Below are 17951 nucleotides of genomic sequence, written 5' to 3' on the forward strand. Positions count from 1 at the left end.
CGAGTGTCCGCCGTCATAGAAAGGAAGGGGACGGGTGGCACTCTTCTTCTGCTTCTCTCAGGTTGAAGAAGATTTCTCAAGCAGCTATAATTTCAAGGTAGGTTGGTTTAAAGCAGTTCCAAAATTTGGGATCGTTTGGGATATTTTTAGTGCATTGTGGTCTTAATTTAATTGCGTGGTTGGTTTCAAGATTTCTTGAGTCGAATAACAACCTAGGTGATCAAAAGGAAAAAAAAGCATTTAGTCACTGCTTGCAAGATGACTTATTTTCATGTCTGTCCTCCCTCTAAGTCAACTGAGGATTCAAATCTAGCGGGGCTAGCTCAAGATATAGATAAAACAATTTCAAGTCTTTAAAAGGTATAATTTGCTAATCCCCCTTTCCTTGGAGTTAATTTTTAGTGATGTGTTTTTAATAGGATTGCAGATTTGAGTAGTGAATATTTTCAGTAGTGTTATTTTTTATTAGCAATTTATAATGCTATTTGTAAAATTTAGCCAGATTTTTTTAACAACTATAATATCGTTTGATTTCAATTTGTAATTACTTCTTTTGATAAATTTAAGCTTAATTATGTTAGTAAATCTTTATACCTTATGTCCAAATTCATATACAATATAGTATATGATATATATACAATATATTCCAGGATACATATACAATACTGTATATGTATAGTTTTGATATTGTTGCTGACCATTTTCAATGCATGCATTTTGTGTGTAGAGGGTGAAAGTTGCATTCTTCACAAAGGCAAAATAAAGAACAAATTCTACTTCATATGAAAAGAAGAGGTTAGTTTGAATATCATTGCTTTTTTGATATGGTTAAATTCTAAGTTACTTGGCTTACGTCTAATTTAATCATTTGCTTGCCCAAGTTGAAGTCATTCGTTTTATTAATGCTGGTGATCAAGATCAACCTGAGTTAATGTTAAAACAATATCATAATTTTCATTAGTCTTGATTGTCTTAACCCCTTTCTTTTCCATCTTTACCAAAATTTCATGAAATTTTTGCACAATTTTTTTTAAAGAAATTAAGTTGTTTTACTATTTTACTGTCTCTTGATAGATTTTTTTTTTTTTTTCGTTGATCAAAATTAGTATTGCAAATTTTAGGAGGTGGAGCAGACTCTTTTGAGATTAGCATCTAATATCTTCTTTAAGACAATTTTTTATATTATATTATCAAAAGCTGTAATATCTTCATTTTATTGTTGTTTTGTAATTTCAGAACAATGTGTTTGTACGCTTCTGATTAAACACAAAAAGGAGTCCTTCAACATGGAACATGAAGATGTAATTCAAGTTTCTACAGAAGTTACTAAATACTTAATTAACAATGACAATGATGTATCCCTTCACATTGCAAGGCTCATCCCCTCCGTTAGCAATTCTGGACAATTTGAGGTAACATCATCAATTCAATTTATCAATTTTATTTGTTTGAGCGATTAATTATCGCATAAACCCAATTAAATTTCAATACAAAAACTTGAATTTTGTTTTAATTTTAATAGTTGTAGTAGTATATACCATTGATTTAACTTTGTACAGCAATTCTTCCCTTCTGGTTCTGCAAATCCGTGAACTTCTCACCAGAAACCAATGACTACGATATAGGCACATATATGTTAGTTGTTGAACATATCGTTGTAAATAGATTTCCACATGAATGCAAATAGTGTTGTATATCATAGGTATTTAGAACTCTCTGCATGTTTAATATGGTTTTAAAACCCGCAGCATCGCGCGGGCACCATTGCTAGTACTATTCTAGTGGGGCAACTTATTGTCCAACAACGTAATTTTGGATACTGATATTAGAACGCTAAAATTGTAAGTTATTAGCTAATGGCAAAATGACATGCTCAAAAGGGTGAGGGTAAAAACAGTATCGAATGTGACAGTGTATTTTGACTAAGACTTTATTTCTGAGTATACTGATAATTTATAGTTTTAGTTGGAGCATTTTTCATGATAAAAAGAGTTGAGCAGGGTTAGCTGCCTTCGTTCATGTCTAAATGTATCAAATAAATAGATTGTCATCATGAATATGTCCAAACGTATCAAATAAAGAAGGGTGGATAGGCAAAGGCTATTTGAGCACAACATATTTTGTTGAACAAACAATATTATCTGCACTAAGAGGTGCAAGAGTGGGGAAATAGGCTTAGCCCAATAACCTAAGATCTCTCACTTAGAAGTGAAGAGTAATATCATTAGAATATAATACTAAATGGCTGTGAACAAGAGATTTAAACTGGAAAGATTAGTTAATTAAAGAAAGTGATATTCACGCACATATTTTTACCTTTCATATACTCTTATTAATTTTTGGGTATTGGTACTTTAATTCATTTAATCCAATAGTTGAAAATTAAGACGTGTGTGAGAGGTAAAAATGGATATGTGATAACACTACCTTAATGAATTAATTAATTTGTTTCTCTCTAGAATCTTCTTCGATCATTGGAAACAAAACACAATACAGATTCTATTGGACTATGATTTTCTCCCCTTCTCTTTTCATCCATTTCCATCCCATTTCCTCACATTATCTTATTTTGTCTTTTTCTTGCTATAAAAAATTAAAATAAGATGTTGACGTGGCTTAACCGTAACCGTTCAGATAAGAGAGGACGTAAAAAAAGAGTGAAGATAATCCTACTCCGATTCTATTACTCTCTTCTCGTCTGTATCTCATCACACAAGTAAGTCTCGCTTTTTCCTTTGGGGTGTGATATCCACATATCTATTTTTATTTCTTATACTTTTTTTTAATTTACGACTGTCGAATCGGATGAATTGAGGAAGATTAATTGACAGAAATTAACAAGAGTATGTGAGAAGTAAAAACGAACGAGAACTACATAACACACCTTTTCTACTTTCCGTTTTCTGTTTGTTTCCCGAGAAAATTCCAAAGAAAACGAAACCCTTCCTAATTTTTGTTTTTGAATTCGAATCCAATTGCATTACATTTTGCGTCTTTGATTTGGGTATTTGTAGAATTTTGAGAAGACCCATTGGATTATAGAGGCTTGAAGTAATGGAGGATGTTCGGGAGCAGGCTGAGCAGGAAAGTCAACTACTTGGTATGTTTATTCATATTTTTGGCTTTAATTTCCAGTTCAAGTATTAAGTCACACTTTTTACGCTCAATCAAATCTTTCAGCTACACTCGGTTTCTGTAAAAGCAAATATATGTCAAATCTTAGACTCGTAGTAGGTTTTCAGCTTCAATTAAATGTAAAATTAACCTGATAAGCGGGGTTTCGAGTGATTTAGTTGGACTAAATGAATACATGGAGATGTTTTCTTCAAGACCAATTCTTCTATCGGTCATTATTGAGCCAGAAACTTATTGTTTTCATTGACTAATTGATAAAATTTCAGAAATAATTTGTATATCGAGAAGGTAGACATTATGACAAAGTACACTGATTCATCGTTCCTCCATGCTTTTATGTTGAGTAACTCAGAAATCCTGTGTTCCAAAACTCATGTAGTACAAGTGGGGATGGCAGCTATGTAGTACCTGTATAATGTGCAAGGGAAAGGGGAAGATTGTCGTTCCCCTCTGCGTATGAGTGAGTTAGATTTCCAAATAATCATATTTTAATATAGACTACTACTCATCTTTTCATCTTGTTTGTAGGTCAAGATGGTGAAAATGAAACAGTAACTGAAGATGGTACCTTCGTTCGTGTCAGAAGATGCTAATGGCCCCCGAAAGTTGATTCTAAGGTGGAAATCCTTCACGAGAAAGTCACAAATCAAATCATTAAGGAAGGTCATGGTCAAATACCATCCAAGTATTCAACATGCTTCTGTAAGTGTCAAGTGGTTTCCTTTTTGGTAGTGCTGTGCTGTGTACATTAGTTGAAAATCTAAGAATTGTTATGTGTGCATGTGTTTGTTAGTATGGGATGGGAGTAAGACATGAATGAGCTTGTGGCTTGCAAACAGACACACAACATCCACGTTCACAAAGTTGTGTATGTATATAGGAGAATTAAATGTGCATGCATTAAAGTTTATAAAAGGGATTTGCTTTCAAATGTCTTCCCAAGTAGTTACCAATATAAGTTTCAGAATCTCTTTTCCAGGGATTTGCTTCGGTAATATAGTACCATGTATATTTGTGGGTTTTGCCTTTCATCGGGGAAAGCTCAGAGTGACATGACTGTGGAGGAAAGGATTGGAGCAGCAGATAGAAGAAGGATGAATGGAAATGCTTTATTTAAAGAGTAAAAACTAGAGGAGGCAATGCAATGGTATGAAATGGTTACGCGCTTGTAATGCTTACATATTTTATTTATGGCTGATGAGCTTTTGAGTTGTCCAGTCTCTTTTTTGTATTTCCTCTCTGACAAGATTCTAGTGGGTTTTCTCAGGCTATAGCGTATATGGGTGACAACTTCATGTTCCAGTTGTGTGGGAAGTACAGGGACATGGCTTTGGCTGTTAAAAATCCATGCCACCTTAACATGGCAGCGTCTTTTATAAAGCGCAAGCGTTATGAAGAAGCCATTGGACAATGCAGTATTGTAAGTGTAATGCTATCACAAGAAAGTCATCTAATTTTGTGTGTTCAGCGATTGTGCTATTCATCATTAGACACTAGAAAGTTGGGTTTGTAGGTTTATTTGTGAGCATAACTGCATCCCAAAAGTTTCAATATTCATTCACTTTAACCTGCCATTTTGGATTGCCGTAGAAAATGAAAATGTTCTTAGTATGGACCCGTGAAAATTTCTAGGCTCAAGGGCACAATTCTTCAGTTAATAGTCGAATTTTAGGTCCTATGCGACTCTTATGATCTCTTTGGTATGTTACTGTGCATGCTTCATCATGTTGTTCAAACTAAACGTCAAAGCGCTATTTAGGCGAGGAAAAGCCAGAGCAGAGCTTGGGCAGACAGATGTTGCGCGGGAAGACTTTCTAGAGGCATGCAAATTTGCACCTCAAGACAAAGCTATTGCAAGAGAGTTACGTCTGCTTGCTGAACACGACAAGGTTGTTTATCAGAAACAAAAAGAAATCTACAAGGGAATTTTCGGACCAACCCCAGAACCTAAACCCAAACGGGATAATTGGTTGATCATCTTTTGGCACTGGCTGTTGTCATTGTTCTATCGTCTCTTCAGGTGCGAAAGGCATAAAGCTGAGTAGTCAAAGATCTTAAGCTCTTGAATTGCATGATAAATGAGGAAATTCGTATGTTGAACTTGCTAATAAGCAAGACTATGAAATGTAACCCTGAAGGTTCACTCATTTACAACTCGGGAGGGAGTTTAGATGCCAATAGTTTTATCCGGGCACAAAGATACGGTGATCAAATTAAAGTATTGAACTGTTCTAAGCTGTTAACAAGAGTTTTATCTCATTTTCGCTTTGCTTATTGAGTTTTCGGTTGTGAATTTTCTGTAACCACCATAATCTTTTAGATGGTGTGTAAAACGGGTCAATTTGTTTCTTTGAAGTGCTTCTTGTTTCTTTAGGTTATCTTTGGCCGGAGAGTATTGTTTCTTTTTTAACAAATTAGGGGTCTGTGGATAGAGTGATTTAAACAAGGATTTGAATTTTTACAACAATATTGAGTTAATTAAGAAGAACTATTAGACTAGTAGTGATATTTTTTGAGGAAAAACGGAATTAGATTCCTTCTCCATTGGTTCTGAAGTTTAATAGTTTAATAATAATTTTTGAGAAATGAAAATATAATATAGTTTGTGTGGTGGAGGGAGGGGAAGCTGGTGTTTGAAAATATAGTACAGTTTTGTTGATATCTTTTGGCACTGGCTGTTGTCATTGTTCTATCGTCTCTTTAGGCACGAAGGGCATAAAGCTGAGTAGTCAAAGATCTTAAGCTCTTGAATTGTATGATAAATGAGGAAATTCGTGTATTGAACTTGCTAATAAACAAGACTATGAAATGTGACCCTGAAGATTCACTCATTTACGTCTCAGGAGAGAGTTTAGATGCCAATAGTTTTATCCGGGAATGAGGATACGGTGATCAAATTAAAGTATTGAATTGTTCTAAGCTATTAACAAGAATTTTATCTCATTTTCGCTTTGCTTACTGAGTTTTCGATTGTGAATTTTCTGTCACCACCATAATCTTTTAGATGGTGTGTAAAACGGGTCAATTTGTTTCTTTGAAGTGCTTCTTGTTTCATTAGTTTATCTTTGGCCGGAGAATATTGTTTCTTTGTTAACAAATTAGGGGTCTATGTGGATGGAGTGATTTAAACATAAGGATTTGAAATTTTGCTACAATATTGAGTTAATTAAGAACTATTAGACTAGTAGTGAGGTCATGGAATTGTTCCTATTCTTACCTAAACTACTGGCTAACAAAATGCTCTTTGTCAACCAAAAGACAATTTGGTATTCTACGACAAAATAAAATCTTCAAGTGTTTTGGCTTTTTTTTTTTTTTTTTTTTTTTTTTTTGTTGGTTTTTTGTTGGGGGGTAGGTGTGGGTGAAGAAAAAGGGGGAAGAGGAAGTCGGAAATGCAGACAAAGAAGATGAAACTCTTTTTTTTTTTTCTTTTTTTTTTTTCAGTTTTGAGGATGAGATGGATCCAATGAGCTTACCATATTATTAGAGAAATCGAAAAGACTAGGAGAATAATCTATAATGTCTGGTTCTCTAATGTTGATTAGGAATATGGGGCAATAATGTAATTTCAAACCTCGCTTACAAAGTAAGTTTTGATCTTTTTTTTTTTTTTTTTCAAACCTCACCTACATATCATCATAGCATTTCTAATTTAAAAATAAATTTAAAAAACCCACTTTTTCTCTTTTCTATACATTTTCCTTTTAAAATTTTTATATTTACACGCGCATAATGCATGGGCTCCATTTAATTCTCTATAAATAAAGCATATCATGTTTTAGTAGGCGCATGAAATTGAAGAATCATAAATAAGGGATCCCCTTCACCAAATCCTACCCATCAACTAATCTGAAGCATTGAAATTTGATCCAACAGCTAAAAACATGAGTCCATTTTAAAAGTTATAATAACTTTAGCCGTTAGATCAAATTTTAAGGGTCCAGATCGATTGATGGGAATGATTTGGTAGAAGAGATCAGGAGATGATCCCCTTCCAAAAATAAGCATGCCATATTATGTGAAATCATAAAAATATTGGATTGAGGTTTGAAATTTCCTCTTTCAAATGGACCCCAATTTTCCACTTCCCTAGTCGAACAAAATTTGTTTTTGCCGTAACTTGTGGAAAAGGGATAGAATATGTTAACCATTCAGAACTTGTGGAAAAGGGATATAATGTGTTAACCATTCAAGTTATTCTTTAATTAAAAGTTATTCTTTAATTAAAGTGGAATGGGAATGAGTCTGTTAACCATTCAAGTTATTCTTTAATTAAAGTGTAAAGACGAGCGGGGACGAGCCATCGTTCACTACGCAAAACCCTATTCTCGTTTACAAGTTTCTACTTTAATTCACTTCACTTGCATGTGTTTTGCTTGTCCTGAATACAAGAAATGGCGGAAGGAGTTCTCTTCAACATTGCAGAACGGATCATTGTAAGGCTTGGAAACTGTGCTTTCCAAAAGATTGGATCGATTTGGGGTGTCCAAGATGAGCTCAACAAGCTCAAGGAGACCGTTGCTGGATTCCAAGATGTTCTCCTTGATGCTGAGCAAAAGCAAGCCAACAACAATGAAGTCAAGTGGTGGCTCCAAAGCGTAGAAGATGCAGTTTATGAAGCCGATGACGTGCTAGATGAGTTTAATACTGAAGTTCAGAGGAGACAAGTGATGCGTGACAATACTAAGCTGTCAAAGGTATGCCTCTTTTTTTTTTAGCTCAAATCAACCTGCTTTATGGTGAAAGATGAATCATTAGATCAAAGATATTAACAAGAGGATTCTAAAGGTTGCACCTCGTAGAACAATTTTAAAGTCACGTAAGCCTATTGATAATCACCTATTAGGAGTATAATAGGTCTCTGAATAACTCATATTTAACTGCAACAAGTCTCCTACATTATTGTTTTGAATGTTTCGTATAACTTACCGTTACAAAACTCTATTAACTTATTAATACAGTTCTATCGAAATAATGATTGTTCCTACTCAAACTCTTACAGGTGCGCCTTTTCTTTTCTAGCTCAAATCAACTTGTTTTTGGGTTAGAGATGAGTCATAAGATAAAAGATATTAACAAGAGGCTTAGTGAGGTTGCATCCCGTAGACCCAGTGACTTAAACAATAATCGTGAAGATACAAGATTTATATTGAGAGAGAGGGTCGCTCACTCATTTGTCCCTAAGGAAAATATTATAGGGAGAGATGAAGATAAAAAGGCAATTATCCAACTTTTGTTGGATCCCATCTCAACTAAGAATATGTCCACCATTTCCATTGTTGGATTTGGAGGATTGGGGAAAACTGCACTTGCCCAACTCATATTCAACGATGAGGTGATTCAAAATCATTTTGAGTTGAAATTATGGATATGTGTCTCTAATGTATTTGAGTTGGATATACTGGCTAAGAAAATCCTAAAATTTGACCCGCTTGATAAGCATCAGCTTGAGATGGTGGATAAGCTTGATATGGATCAGCTGCAAAATCATCTTAGAAAAAAAGTAGATGGGAAGAAGTACCTACTTATGTTGGATGATGTGTGGAATGAGGATCAAGAGAAGTGGCTTAGCTTGAAGGACTTGTTAATGGGTGGTGGAAAAGGTAGTAGAATACTAATAACCACTCGTAGTAAAATTGTTGCAACGATATCAGACACAGCTAAACCATACACCTTAAGGGGTTTGAATGAAGAGCAAAGTTGGTCTTTATTTAAGGAAATGGCTTTTAAAGATGGAAAAGAGCCGGAGAATTCAATAGTTAAGGCAATTGGGGTGGAGGTTGCAAGAAAATGTCAGGGAGTTCCCCTCGCTATAAGGACAATAGGTGGGATGTTGCGCACCAAAGATCAAGAAACAAAATGGTTGAATTTCAAAGAAAAGAAACTATCAAAAATAAATCAGAAAGAAAATGACATTTTACCAACACTTAAACTGAGTTATGATGTGCTCCCATCACATTTGAAGCATTGTTTTGCTTACTGTAGTTTGTTCCCGCCTGATTATGAGATCTCTGTAGAGCAATTGATTAGACTTTGGGTGGCCCAAGGGTTCATTAAATCATTTGATGAAAACGAGGGTTTGGAGGATGTTGCGTATGAATATTATAGGGAGTTGTTGCAGAGATCGTTTTTTCAAGAAGAAAAAACAGATGAGTTTGGTATAATAAGTTGTAAAATGCACGATCTCATGAATGAACTCGCAATCTTAGTGTCGGGGGCTGGAAGCGCTGTAGTTGATCTGAACAGAAAGAATTTTCATGAAAAGCTTTGTCATGTATCTTTCAATTTTAATATTGATTTGTCGGAATGGGAAGTGCCAACATCCTTGCTAAAAGCAAGCAAGATACGAACCTTTCTTTTTCTTCGGCAACAAAGTTGGAGTGATCGCCAAAGTTCCTCACGTAATGCATTTTATAGCACAATTGTTTCAAATTTTAAGTTATTGCGTATGTTGAGTCTCAATGAAATGGGAATTAAAAGAGTACCTAAATGTCTTAAAAAAATGAAACATTTGAGATATCTTGATCTTAGTGGGAATCCCATGGAGAGACTTCCAGATTGGATAGTTGGACTTTCGAATTTGGAAACACTAGATTTCAGATGGTGTGATAGGCTTGTGGAATTGCCCAGAGACATTAAAAAAATGATCAACTTGAGGCATCTCATGTTGGAAGGCTGTAGGGAATTGAGTGGAATGCCACGTGGAATTGGTGAATTGAATGGTGTTCGTACATTGAATAGATTTGTTTTGAGCGAAAGCAATTGTTTGGGGAGGGGCGGTAGTGCTGGTCTTGCTGAGCTGGGGACCCTTAAGGAATTAAGGGGAGACTTAAAAATTGATAAGTTGAGGCATGTGGTGTCAGAATCAAATGTTGGTACACCTCTCAAGGACAAACACCTTGATGAGTTGCATTTAGTCTGGAAAGAGGGAGAAGATATAAGCGCGGTTGATGAGGAGGATATTATAAAGTCAATGGAAGTATTGCAACCCCATTCTAATCTAAAGCAGTTGGAAGTGTACGGCTATAGTGGTGTGAGGTTTGCGAGTTGGTTTTCTTCTCTCATAAATATTGTTAATCTCGAATTGTCGTTTTGTACGAGATGCCAACGTCTTCCGCCCTTGGATCATTTGCCTTCCCTTAAGTCTCTTACATTGGTTGCGTTCGACAAGCTGGAGTACATATCAGAGAATGAGAGCAGTATTAGTATGAGTGATGACATGATGAGGATCTCATTCTTTCGCTCCCTGGAAAAGCTCTGGATACTTGGTAGCCCTGTTCTGAAGGGATGGTGGAGGGCCCACACTCATAACAGTGCTTCTTCTTCTTCATCAACGGAAAATCTGTCGTTGCCTTCTTTTCCTCGTCTTTCTACATTGTCTATTGATGAGTGTCCTAATCTAACTTCCATGCCTCTGTATCCAAATGTGGAGAAAATACATCTTGATAAGAGCAGCTGGAAGGTTGTTGATTCCTTGTTTGTTAGAGGAGCATCTGATATTACACATGATGTTGGTGTTGATGTTTCTGCCTCTTCTTCTTCCCCTCATCTCTCCAAATTAACACATCTGACACTCCGTGGAATTGAGGATTTGGCATCACTGCCAGAAGAAATAAGCAATCTCACATCACTGCAGCATCTTCAAATTATTTATTGCTCTAATTTGGCATCACTGCCAGAAGGGATTCGTGGACTCCCCTGTTTAAATACATTGCAAATTCAGCGTTGCCCCATGTTAAGCGAAAGATGCAAGAAAGAAACAGGTGAGGACTGGTTTAAGATTGCTCACATCCAATCCATTGAAATTGATGAATCTTAAGGTGCGTTTTTTAACTTGTTTAAATTTACACTTGCCTAATTCAGTATAAGCTACTAAATATTAAAATGCCGATCTCGTCTCTTATTTTTATTCTTCATTCATCATCACCAGCATTTTATTTTTCTTTCCAGATGGCATACCATGTGGATCAATGATTTTGGTATGCATTCATTACCCACTAAATTCAATTTTTTTTTTTTAGTTTCTCTTTAATTTCCTTCTTTTCAATTATATAATCTTATATGCAGTGAATGGGGCGTCAACCCTTTGGATTCAATATGTAAGGGCCATGTTGATTGCTTGAAATGGTTGTATATGATTCTACTTTTGATCGTCGGGGTTTTAAGTACTATGTCCCCTCGTTATATGTTTTTTCTTTAAATAATATAATATGGGCGTGAGGGCCTAGCCCCCCAGCTTCGACTGGGTTCCAGCCCTCTTTAAATATTTCTTTTTAATATTTGTTGATGTATTGGAAGCAAAATCACCTTTGTCACGTTATAACGTACAAGTTGCATAATTATACACAAACAATGATAAAAAAAAAAATTAAGTCTATTAATTGTCAATGCACTAAAGTAACCAAATATTCTAAGATCAAAGAAAGTCCAAAATCAACTTTGGATATGGCTCGGGACACAAATATCTGCTCCAAAACCCGAAACTAATCACAAAAAACGCTACATTACAAAAACAAAAATATTTGTTGTTTTTTCTATGTCCCGTATCTATAAACAACTCAGACAACTCCCAGTTAGTTTCTTTGTTTTCTTTTCCTCGATTTCCTTAGCAATCAAATGGTCTCCCTAAGTAAAAACAAATTCTTCAAACATACCGAATGTTTTCTAATATTTTTCTTCTTTCCTTTTATTCATCTACCCATTATTAACCCACACCAGTTCATAATATGTTATAGGTTTATTTTTAAAAAGCTGAAGATGCTTGTATTGCCAAGAACTAAAAAGCGAAAAGTACGGACCTTGACATTCACATAGAAATCTTCCATGCAGTTCTTTGGCATCTACAAAAACAAACTTATTAACAGATCAGTCAAAGGAAATTATTACAACCTCTGCAAAAACAAAATATGGCATGGTTGCGCTCATACAAGCATTTGGATTGATCACAATTCGTGACTCGTTAAACATGATATCTCTTTAGACATTTTGGGAACCTGACAGCTTAAATTTTCTTTAGTCATAGATGTGCTCATAAAGGCAAATTACAGCAACCTAATGTCTACTAAAAACTTGGAGAAGGGACTCAATTACTCAACAAACAGGTGCCTCACACGTTCATGTTAAAGACCAAAGAGAGAACACCAAATCGAACTCTTCGAAATTCGTTGGCACATGTGTCATTGGCTCAATTGAATGTACAGTGCATACTTAGATGATTAGAACAATTGTTATAGATTGACATAAGCCTCCAAACTTCAAAAAAGAATTGAAACCTTAAGAGAGCAGAACCTGTTTTCATTCATATTTGTGCTGTTTCGATTAGCTTATCTCGCTATGACTTGAATCATTAGTTCTAAAGGAAGTTCTAATCACTACGAAAACAGCTTAATAACAGTTGATTATCTCTAAAACCAAGAGGGAAAACATAGAAATACTATCTGTAATTAATAATAAGAAAAATACCATGAATTTGTTTTTGGGAAGCTGCTCTTAGGTTAGTACCCTCGTCTGGCGAAAACTTATCCTACAATGCAGCAAGAAATAGAGTAAAAGGAATAATAGTTGGTTTCCATTTAGAACCTCAAAACCCCACTTTAGTCTTTCTCTTGCCGGAGAAAACACCATCTCCGGTGAAAGTGAATAAGAACTTGGCATCCATTCCTCCATCATACTTAGAAGCAACCACATCCTGAAAGTAAGTCCCCTGACGAACTTCCCATCCATCCACTGACTCCGGAGTCTTGAACTTTACAATTATAAGTTTGCTCTTGCTACTCTTTCCTGCTCGTAATTGCGCCATTTTCTTCTTATAGTCCTACAATGCAAACAGTCAAAAGCTTCACATAAGCAATAAAATTCAAATCCAACATTGAACCAACCCTTGAACTTAAAAGACATCAAAACCGAAACAGATTAATAAATGTCAAAAAGGAGTATTTCAAGTATATGGCAATAAGGATCACACCTGAAATGCTTTGGTAAGATTGTAGACCCCTCTTTGATCAACCCTGTAGAGGTCTCCGCTAATAGTAGAGAGTGCAGCAGCACAATAGATAATCTTGTTACAGCCCTGTACTGTGGCGGACAGGGTAGCAGGATAACCCACATCTCCAGTCAATGGCAAGACAGATATGAAAAAAGAGAGGAAATGATAACACCCACCATTTAAAGGAGTAAAAGCACAAAAAATATCTTGCAAACCCTTCATTTATCGGTAAAGCACATCATAACCAAAGAATCAAGAAAATAATTTAAAACCAATTCTATATTTCTAATCAGAAGATGTGCAATTTTTTTTTATTCGTCTTCAATTTGTAGCACTTCATTCTCAATAATGAACAATTCACAAAATTCTAGAATTACTACATCAAAGGACAGACCGAAGAGGAAAATGCATCATTCGTTATCCAAATTGAAACAACAATCCCACTAAAATTGACTACTCATAAGAATCTCATTCCACAAAGCTTCTTCAGTCCAGGCCTAAACAACTGCAAGCAAAAAAATCCCCAAGATACATACTTCCATCCAAATCATCCACTGCCATTAACAAAACCACAACCTATATCTTCCTTCTGCTAAGATTAAAGCAAAATTTGAAACCCTAATCACTCCCAAACATGCTTTTGGAGTATGAATAGAAAGGAAACTTGAAATTAGAGGATCATACAGAATTGGGATGGGGATTGGACTCGTGCTCGGAATCGACCTCTTCCTCTTGCTTTTCAGATTGATCACCAAATAGGTTCTGCATCACCCGGTGCCACTTCTCTGGATTCTCTGGCAGTCCACCGACCATCTTCTGCTGAATCCACCATATCGGTCGGTGTCACAGCGATGCCTTTACTTTACTCTTAAAATTCTGACTCATACTCATATGCACCGTATCCAGCTTAACCACTTCATTATCCTCCTCATCCTCTGTTACTAAATAAGTAGGGGCAGCTGCCTTTGTTTATGCCTCTGTTACTAAATAAGTAGGGGCAGCTTAACCACTTCATTATCCTCCTCATCCTCGCAAAGCCACACTTGAAATGTCTGAAGTTGAGGCTTGAGCTTAAGTTGTTCCGTGAGTGCATTAGCTTCTTTCCACTCATCTCAGCTTTCAATGTGGCACCTTCAACAGCCCAGATAGCATCATCCACCTACAAATATTGCAAAAGAAAAATGTTTTAGCTCCTAAATCCAAACTGCAAAAGAAAAAACACGGAAAATTAAGTAAACAGAATGCAACTGAACTTGCACAGCTTGCTTCTCAAATCATGAAATGTTGCTAGAATGTTGTAGCTGCATGGCAAATTCATCAGGTAATTTCTGTTGCCAATGATTTTCTATCAAATGAATTCATTTTGTGTTCAAATTCCCAGTAATTAATAATACGAAGGATACCATGAATTTTATTACCCAAATCTTGTAATTAATAATAAGAAAAATACCATGAATTTCATTTTGGAAAGCTGCTTTTAGCTTAGTAGCTCCATTTGAGAATGCAAATATGGCATACCGGTCAAGGGTTCGACCCAAAGGAAGTGAAAGCTTTTTTGACAGTTCAATACCCTCCTCTGGTGAAAACATATTCCCAGTCAATGGCAAGACAGATATGAAAAAGAGAGAAAATGAGAACAACCACCGTTTAAAGGAGTAAAAGCAGAGTTAACACAGAGAAAACAACAAAAAATATAGGTAAAGCACATCAGAATCAAACAGTCAAGAAAATAACCAATTCTATATTTCCAAACAGAGTTCTTCCAACTACAGAGTTTGCCTATAAAAACGATGTGAATCGGCCTATGTTAAGTAAGGGGGAAGTAACCATTCGAAGTGGTTCATGGTAAGAGGACTAACAATAAGGGGGGAGCGCAGCGATCAAAGCTTAGGTTTAGGGCCCACTAGGTTTAAACGAAAGAAGAGATCTTTCTAGCGATTCAGTTCCTAGAGGGTTCCAAACCTAGCCTTCTCGAGATCGGCTTTATTATTCGGTTAGGAGTTCGGTAGCTCGTCGGAGGAATGCCACTACGAAGCTTCTTCTCCCTCTTCTTGCGGTCGAATGGGCAAACTTCGTAGCCGTAACCGGAATACTCCCTCCCGGGCAAGTGGATCAAAAGAGAAAAGAGGAATACGACTTGCTGGAATGCACCCACCAGTTTTCCAATGGTGGAAAGTTCTCTCGCCGCTTCCGCAGGCCTGGCACATCAGAACCAAACAGTCAAGAAAATAACCAATTCTATATTTCTAATCAGAAGATGTGCAATTTTTTTTATTCGCCTTCAATTTGTGGCACTTCATTCTTAATAAAGAACAGTTCACAAAATTCCAAATCTGCCACAACATCAAAGGACGGACCGAATAGCATCATTCATTATCCAGATTGAAACAACAATCCCACTAAAATTGACTACTCATAAGTATCTCATAAGGCCTAAACAACTGCAAGCAAAAAACTCCCAAGATACATACTTTCATCCAAATCATCCACCGCAATGACAATACCACAACCTATATGTTGCTTCGGCTAAGATTAAAGCAAAAATTGAAACCCTAATCATTCACAAACATGCTTTTGGAATCAGAATAGAAAGGAAACTTGAAATTAGAGGATCATACAGAATTGGGCTGTGGATTGGGCTCGTGCTCGGAATCGCCCTCTTCCTCTTCCTCTTCAGATTGATCACCGAATAGGTTCTGCATCAAAACCCACTATCAAAAATCATACAAAAATCAATGCATTCACCGAAAAATCTCTAAAACCCACAAACCCCCAAAAAACAAAAAAAAAAAAAAAAAAAAATCATACAAAAAACTCACCGTGCTCAGATATAATAATTAAGATTAAGGGGTTTATATAAGCAAGAACACAAAAAACTTGGAGATGTCATACAATCCAAACCCACTTCCAATATTAGCCATAACGAAATGAGGCCGTATCAGCCCAGCCAGAACCTTCTCGATAACCTCCTTCACCGCAACCTATCAATTCCAACACAAAAATTGAGAAAATGTGCGAGTAAATTTGAGCTTGTGATTTTCTCCGAAACCAAACAGGGGCCTAGACAGATGCTGCGCGGGAAGACTTTCTAAAGGCGATCAAATTTGCACCTCAAGACAGTGCTATTGCAAGAGAGTTACGTCTTAAGGCTTTTTTTTCTTTTTTCTTTTTTTTTTTGGTCGAAACATCTTACGCTATGTTTGGATGAGGAAAATAAACATAGAATTTTGGTAAAAGTCAGAATTTATAAATTAACAGACACCAATTCTCTTGTTTGGATTTATAAGCATAGAAATTTAGAATTTCCGCATGGAAAAAAACTTGGAATTTGGGACATCCAAATCCCAAGTTCAAATTCCATGTAAATAGATGTCATTTCTCAATTTCTATGATTGAGAATTTAAAAATAACAAATTCTGTATTCAATTCCATTGTTCTTTTAGATTAACCAAACAAGAAGATTTACAAATTCTAGAAAATAAAATCTCGTCATTTCAATTTTCGTCATTTTTAAATTCCTTAGTAATCTTAAATTTTAAATTTCTTCACCCAAATATAGTGTTAAGCTCTTGAATTGTATGATAAATGAGGAAATTCATGTATTGAACTTGTTAAGAAACAAGACTATGAATGTTCTTCTATTAAAAAAAAAAAAAAAAAAAAAAAAAAAACACCAAGACTATGACTATGAATTGTGAGCTTAATGCTATCTCCAACTAAAAAGGTTACGTATAGTTCCGTCTAGAATTATAAAGAAATTATTTTTTTAATGATCAGAATTATGTCATATTCATATATCATCTTCAATTGAAATGATTAAATATAGCTCATTACTAATTTATTGGTTTTAATTTTACTCTTTAAATTTATTTACTACTTATATCATGTGAAAATAAAGTTATCAAGACATAATTTTTTAGATAGATAGAATGTGAGAAATTGAATTAAAATGAGTCAAGATAGTAAAAATTCATGTTATAAAAATGGGTCCTGATTTACAATCTACAAACATAATGTATTTCTAAGGGTTCCGAATCTTTTTCAATTAAAATACCCACAGATGCGTGTTTTCCAAATCATGTATTCAGATTAAGTAACATATGGCCAAATCAAGCCATGTTTTTGTCTAAACAGAAAAACATGATTTTCCTCGTGGGTTTTTGAGGTGCATGTGTCCACTTAGCTGTCAAGAAACCTAGAAAGGCGTTGCTGGGTTCCAAAATTGGGCTACTCGGCAGGCCCAACATACCTAGCCTGATAGTCTTTTGGCTATCATTAGGTCTGGTGGGTCTCAAATTTTTTTTGGCCCAACTCTCCATTGGAGTTGGGTTTTGTGGCATTTCATGCTAAAATTTTGACCTATGGCCTTATAACCATTTTCCATTAGAGATGACCTGAAGGTTCACTCATTTAAGTCTCGAGAGTGATGTGAGACTATGATTTTTTTGGTCTATGACACGTGGAAAGGATAATCGGAATGTCCAAAGTCCATGGAGCGTAGGCCGGTAGGACAAGCTTAGGCCTAACAAAGATATTACTTGTCTCCATAAAGGAAATCTTAGTTAAGGTCAAATTAGAATATCTTAAGAATTAAGGCATCATGTGGCCTTGGAAATGATTGTGTGTTTAATTCCTCTGGGAGTAGAAGAAACATATTTGCCCCAAGATGTGTTTGACAAAATGCAGCAGAGAGAAATTGGCCAGAAATATAGGCCTAACCATTTACTTGATCCGCACCATTGAATGGAGATTCCTAAATCGGTTCCTGACTTTCTGCTTGTTGAAAATTGAGGAATGTTGTACCAGGGATGTGTTTACTTATGGACAAGAA

General features: G+C 35.6%; 1 protein-coding gene and 1 pseudogene across 1 annotated transcript; both read left to right on the forward strand.

Moving 5' to 3' along the window:
- The window catches only part of LOC137733498 (peptidyl-prolyl cis-trans isomerase FKBP42-like), a 37463-nt pseudogene extending 32142 nt beyond the window's left edge, over positions 1-5321 (forward strand).
- Positions 5322-7425: 2104 nt separating this feature from the next.
- On the forward strand, positions 7426-11435 carry LOC137733928 (disease resistance protein RGA2-like). The gene is made up of 4 exons (XM_068473143.1): positions 7426-7832; positions 8138-10955; positions 11066-11114; positions 11203-11435. The coding sequence occupies exons 1-2, from the start codon at positions 7530-7532 to the stop codon at positions 10952-10954; spliced, it is 3120 nt and encodes a 1039-aa protein (XP_068329244.1). The 5' UTR covers positions 7426-7529; the 3' UTR covers position 10955; positions 11066-11114; positions 11203-11435.
- The last annotated feature ends 6516 nt before the right edge of the window (positions 11436-17951 follow it).

Source organism: Pyrus communis, chromosome 5, assembly GCF_963583255.1.
Source record: "Pyrus communis chromosome 5, drPyrComm1.1, whole genome shotgun sequence".
Taxonomy (NCBI): domain Eukaryota; kingdom Viridiplantae; phylum Streptophyta; class Magnoliopsida; order Rosales; family Rosaceae; genus Pyrus; species Pyrus communis.

Excerpts from the sequence above, each read along its gene's own strand:
- LOC137733928 (XM_068473143.1), top strand. The coding sequence starts at position 7,530 with ATGGCGGAAGGAGTTCTCTTCAACATTGCAGAACGGATCATTGTAAGG. Across the intron at positions 7,833-8,137 it reads ACAATACTAAGCTGTCAAAG|GTGCGCCTTTTCTTTTCTAG; the intron begins GTATGCCTCTTT and ends AAACTCTTACAG.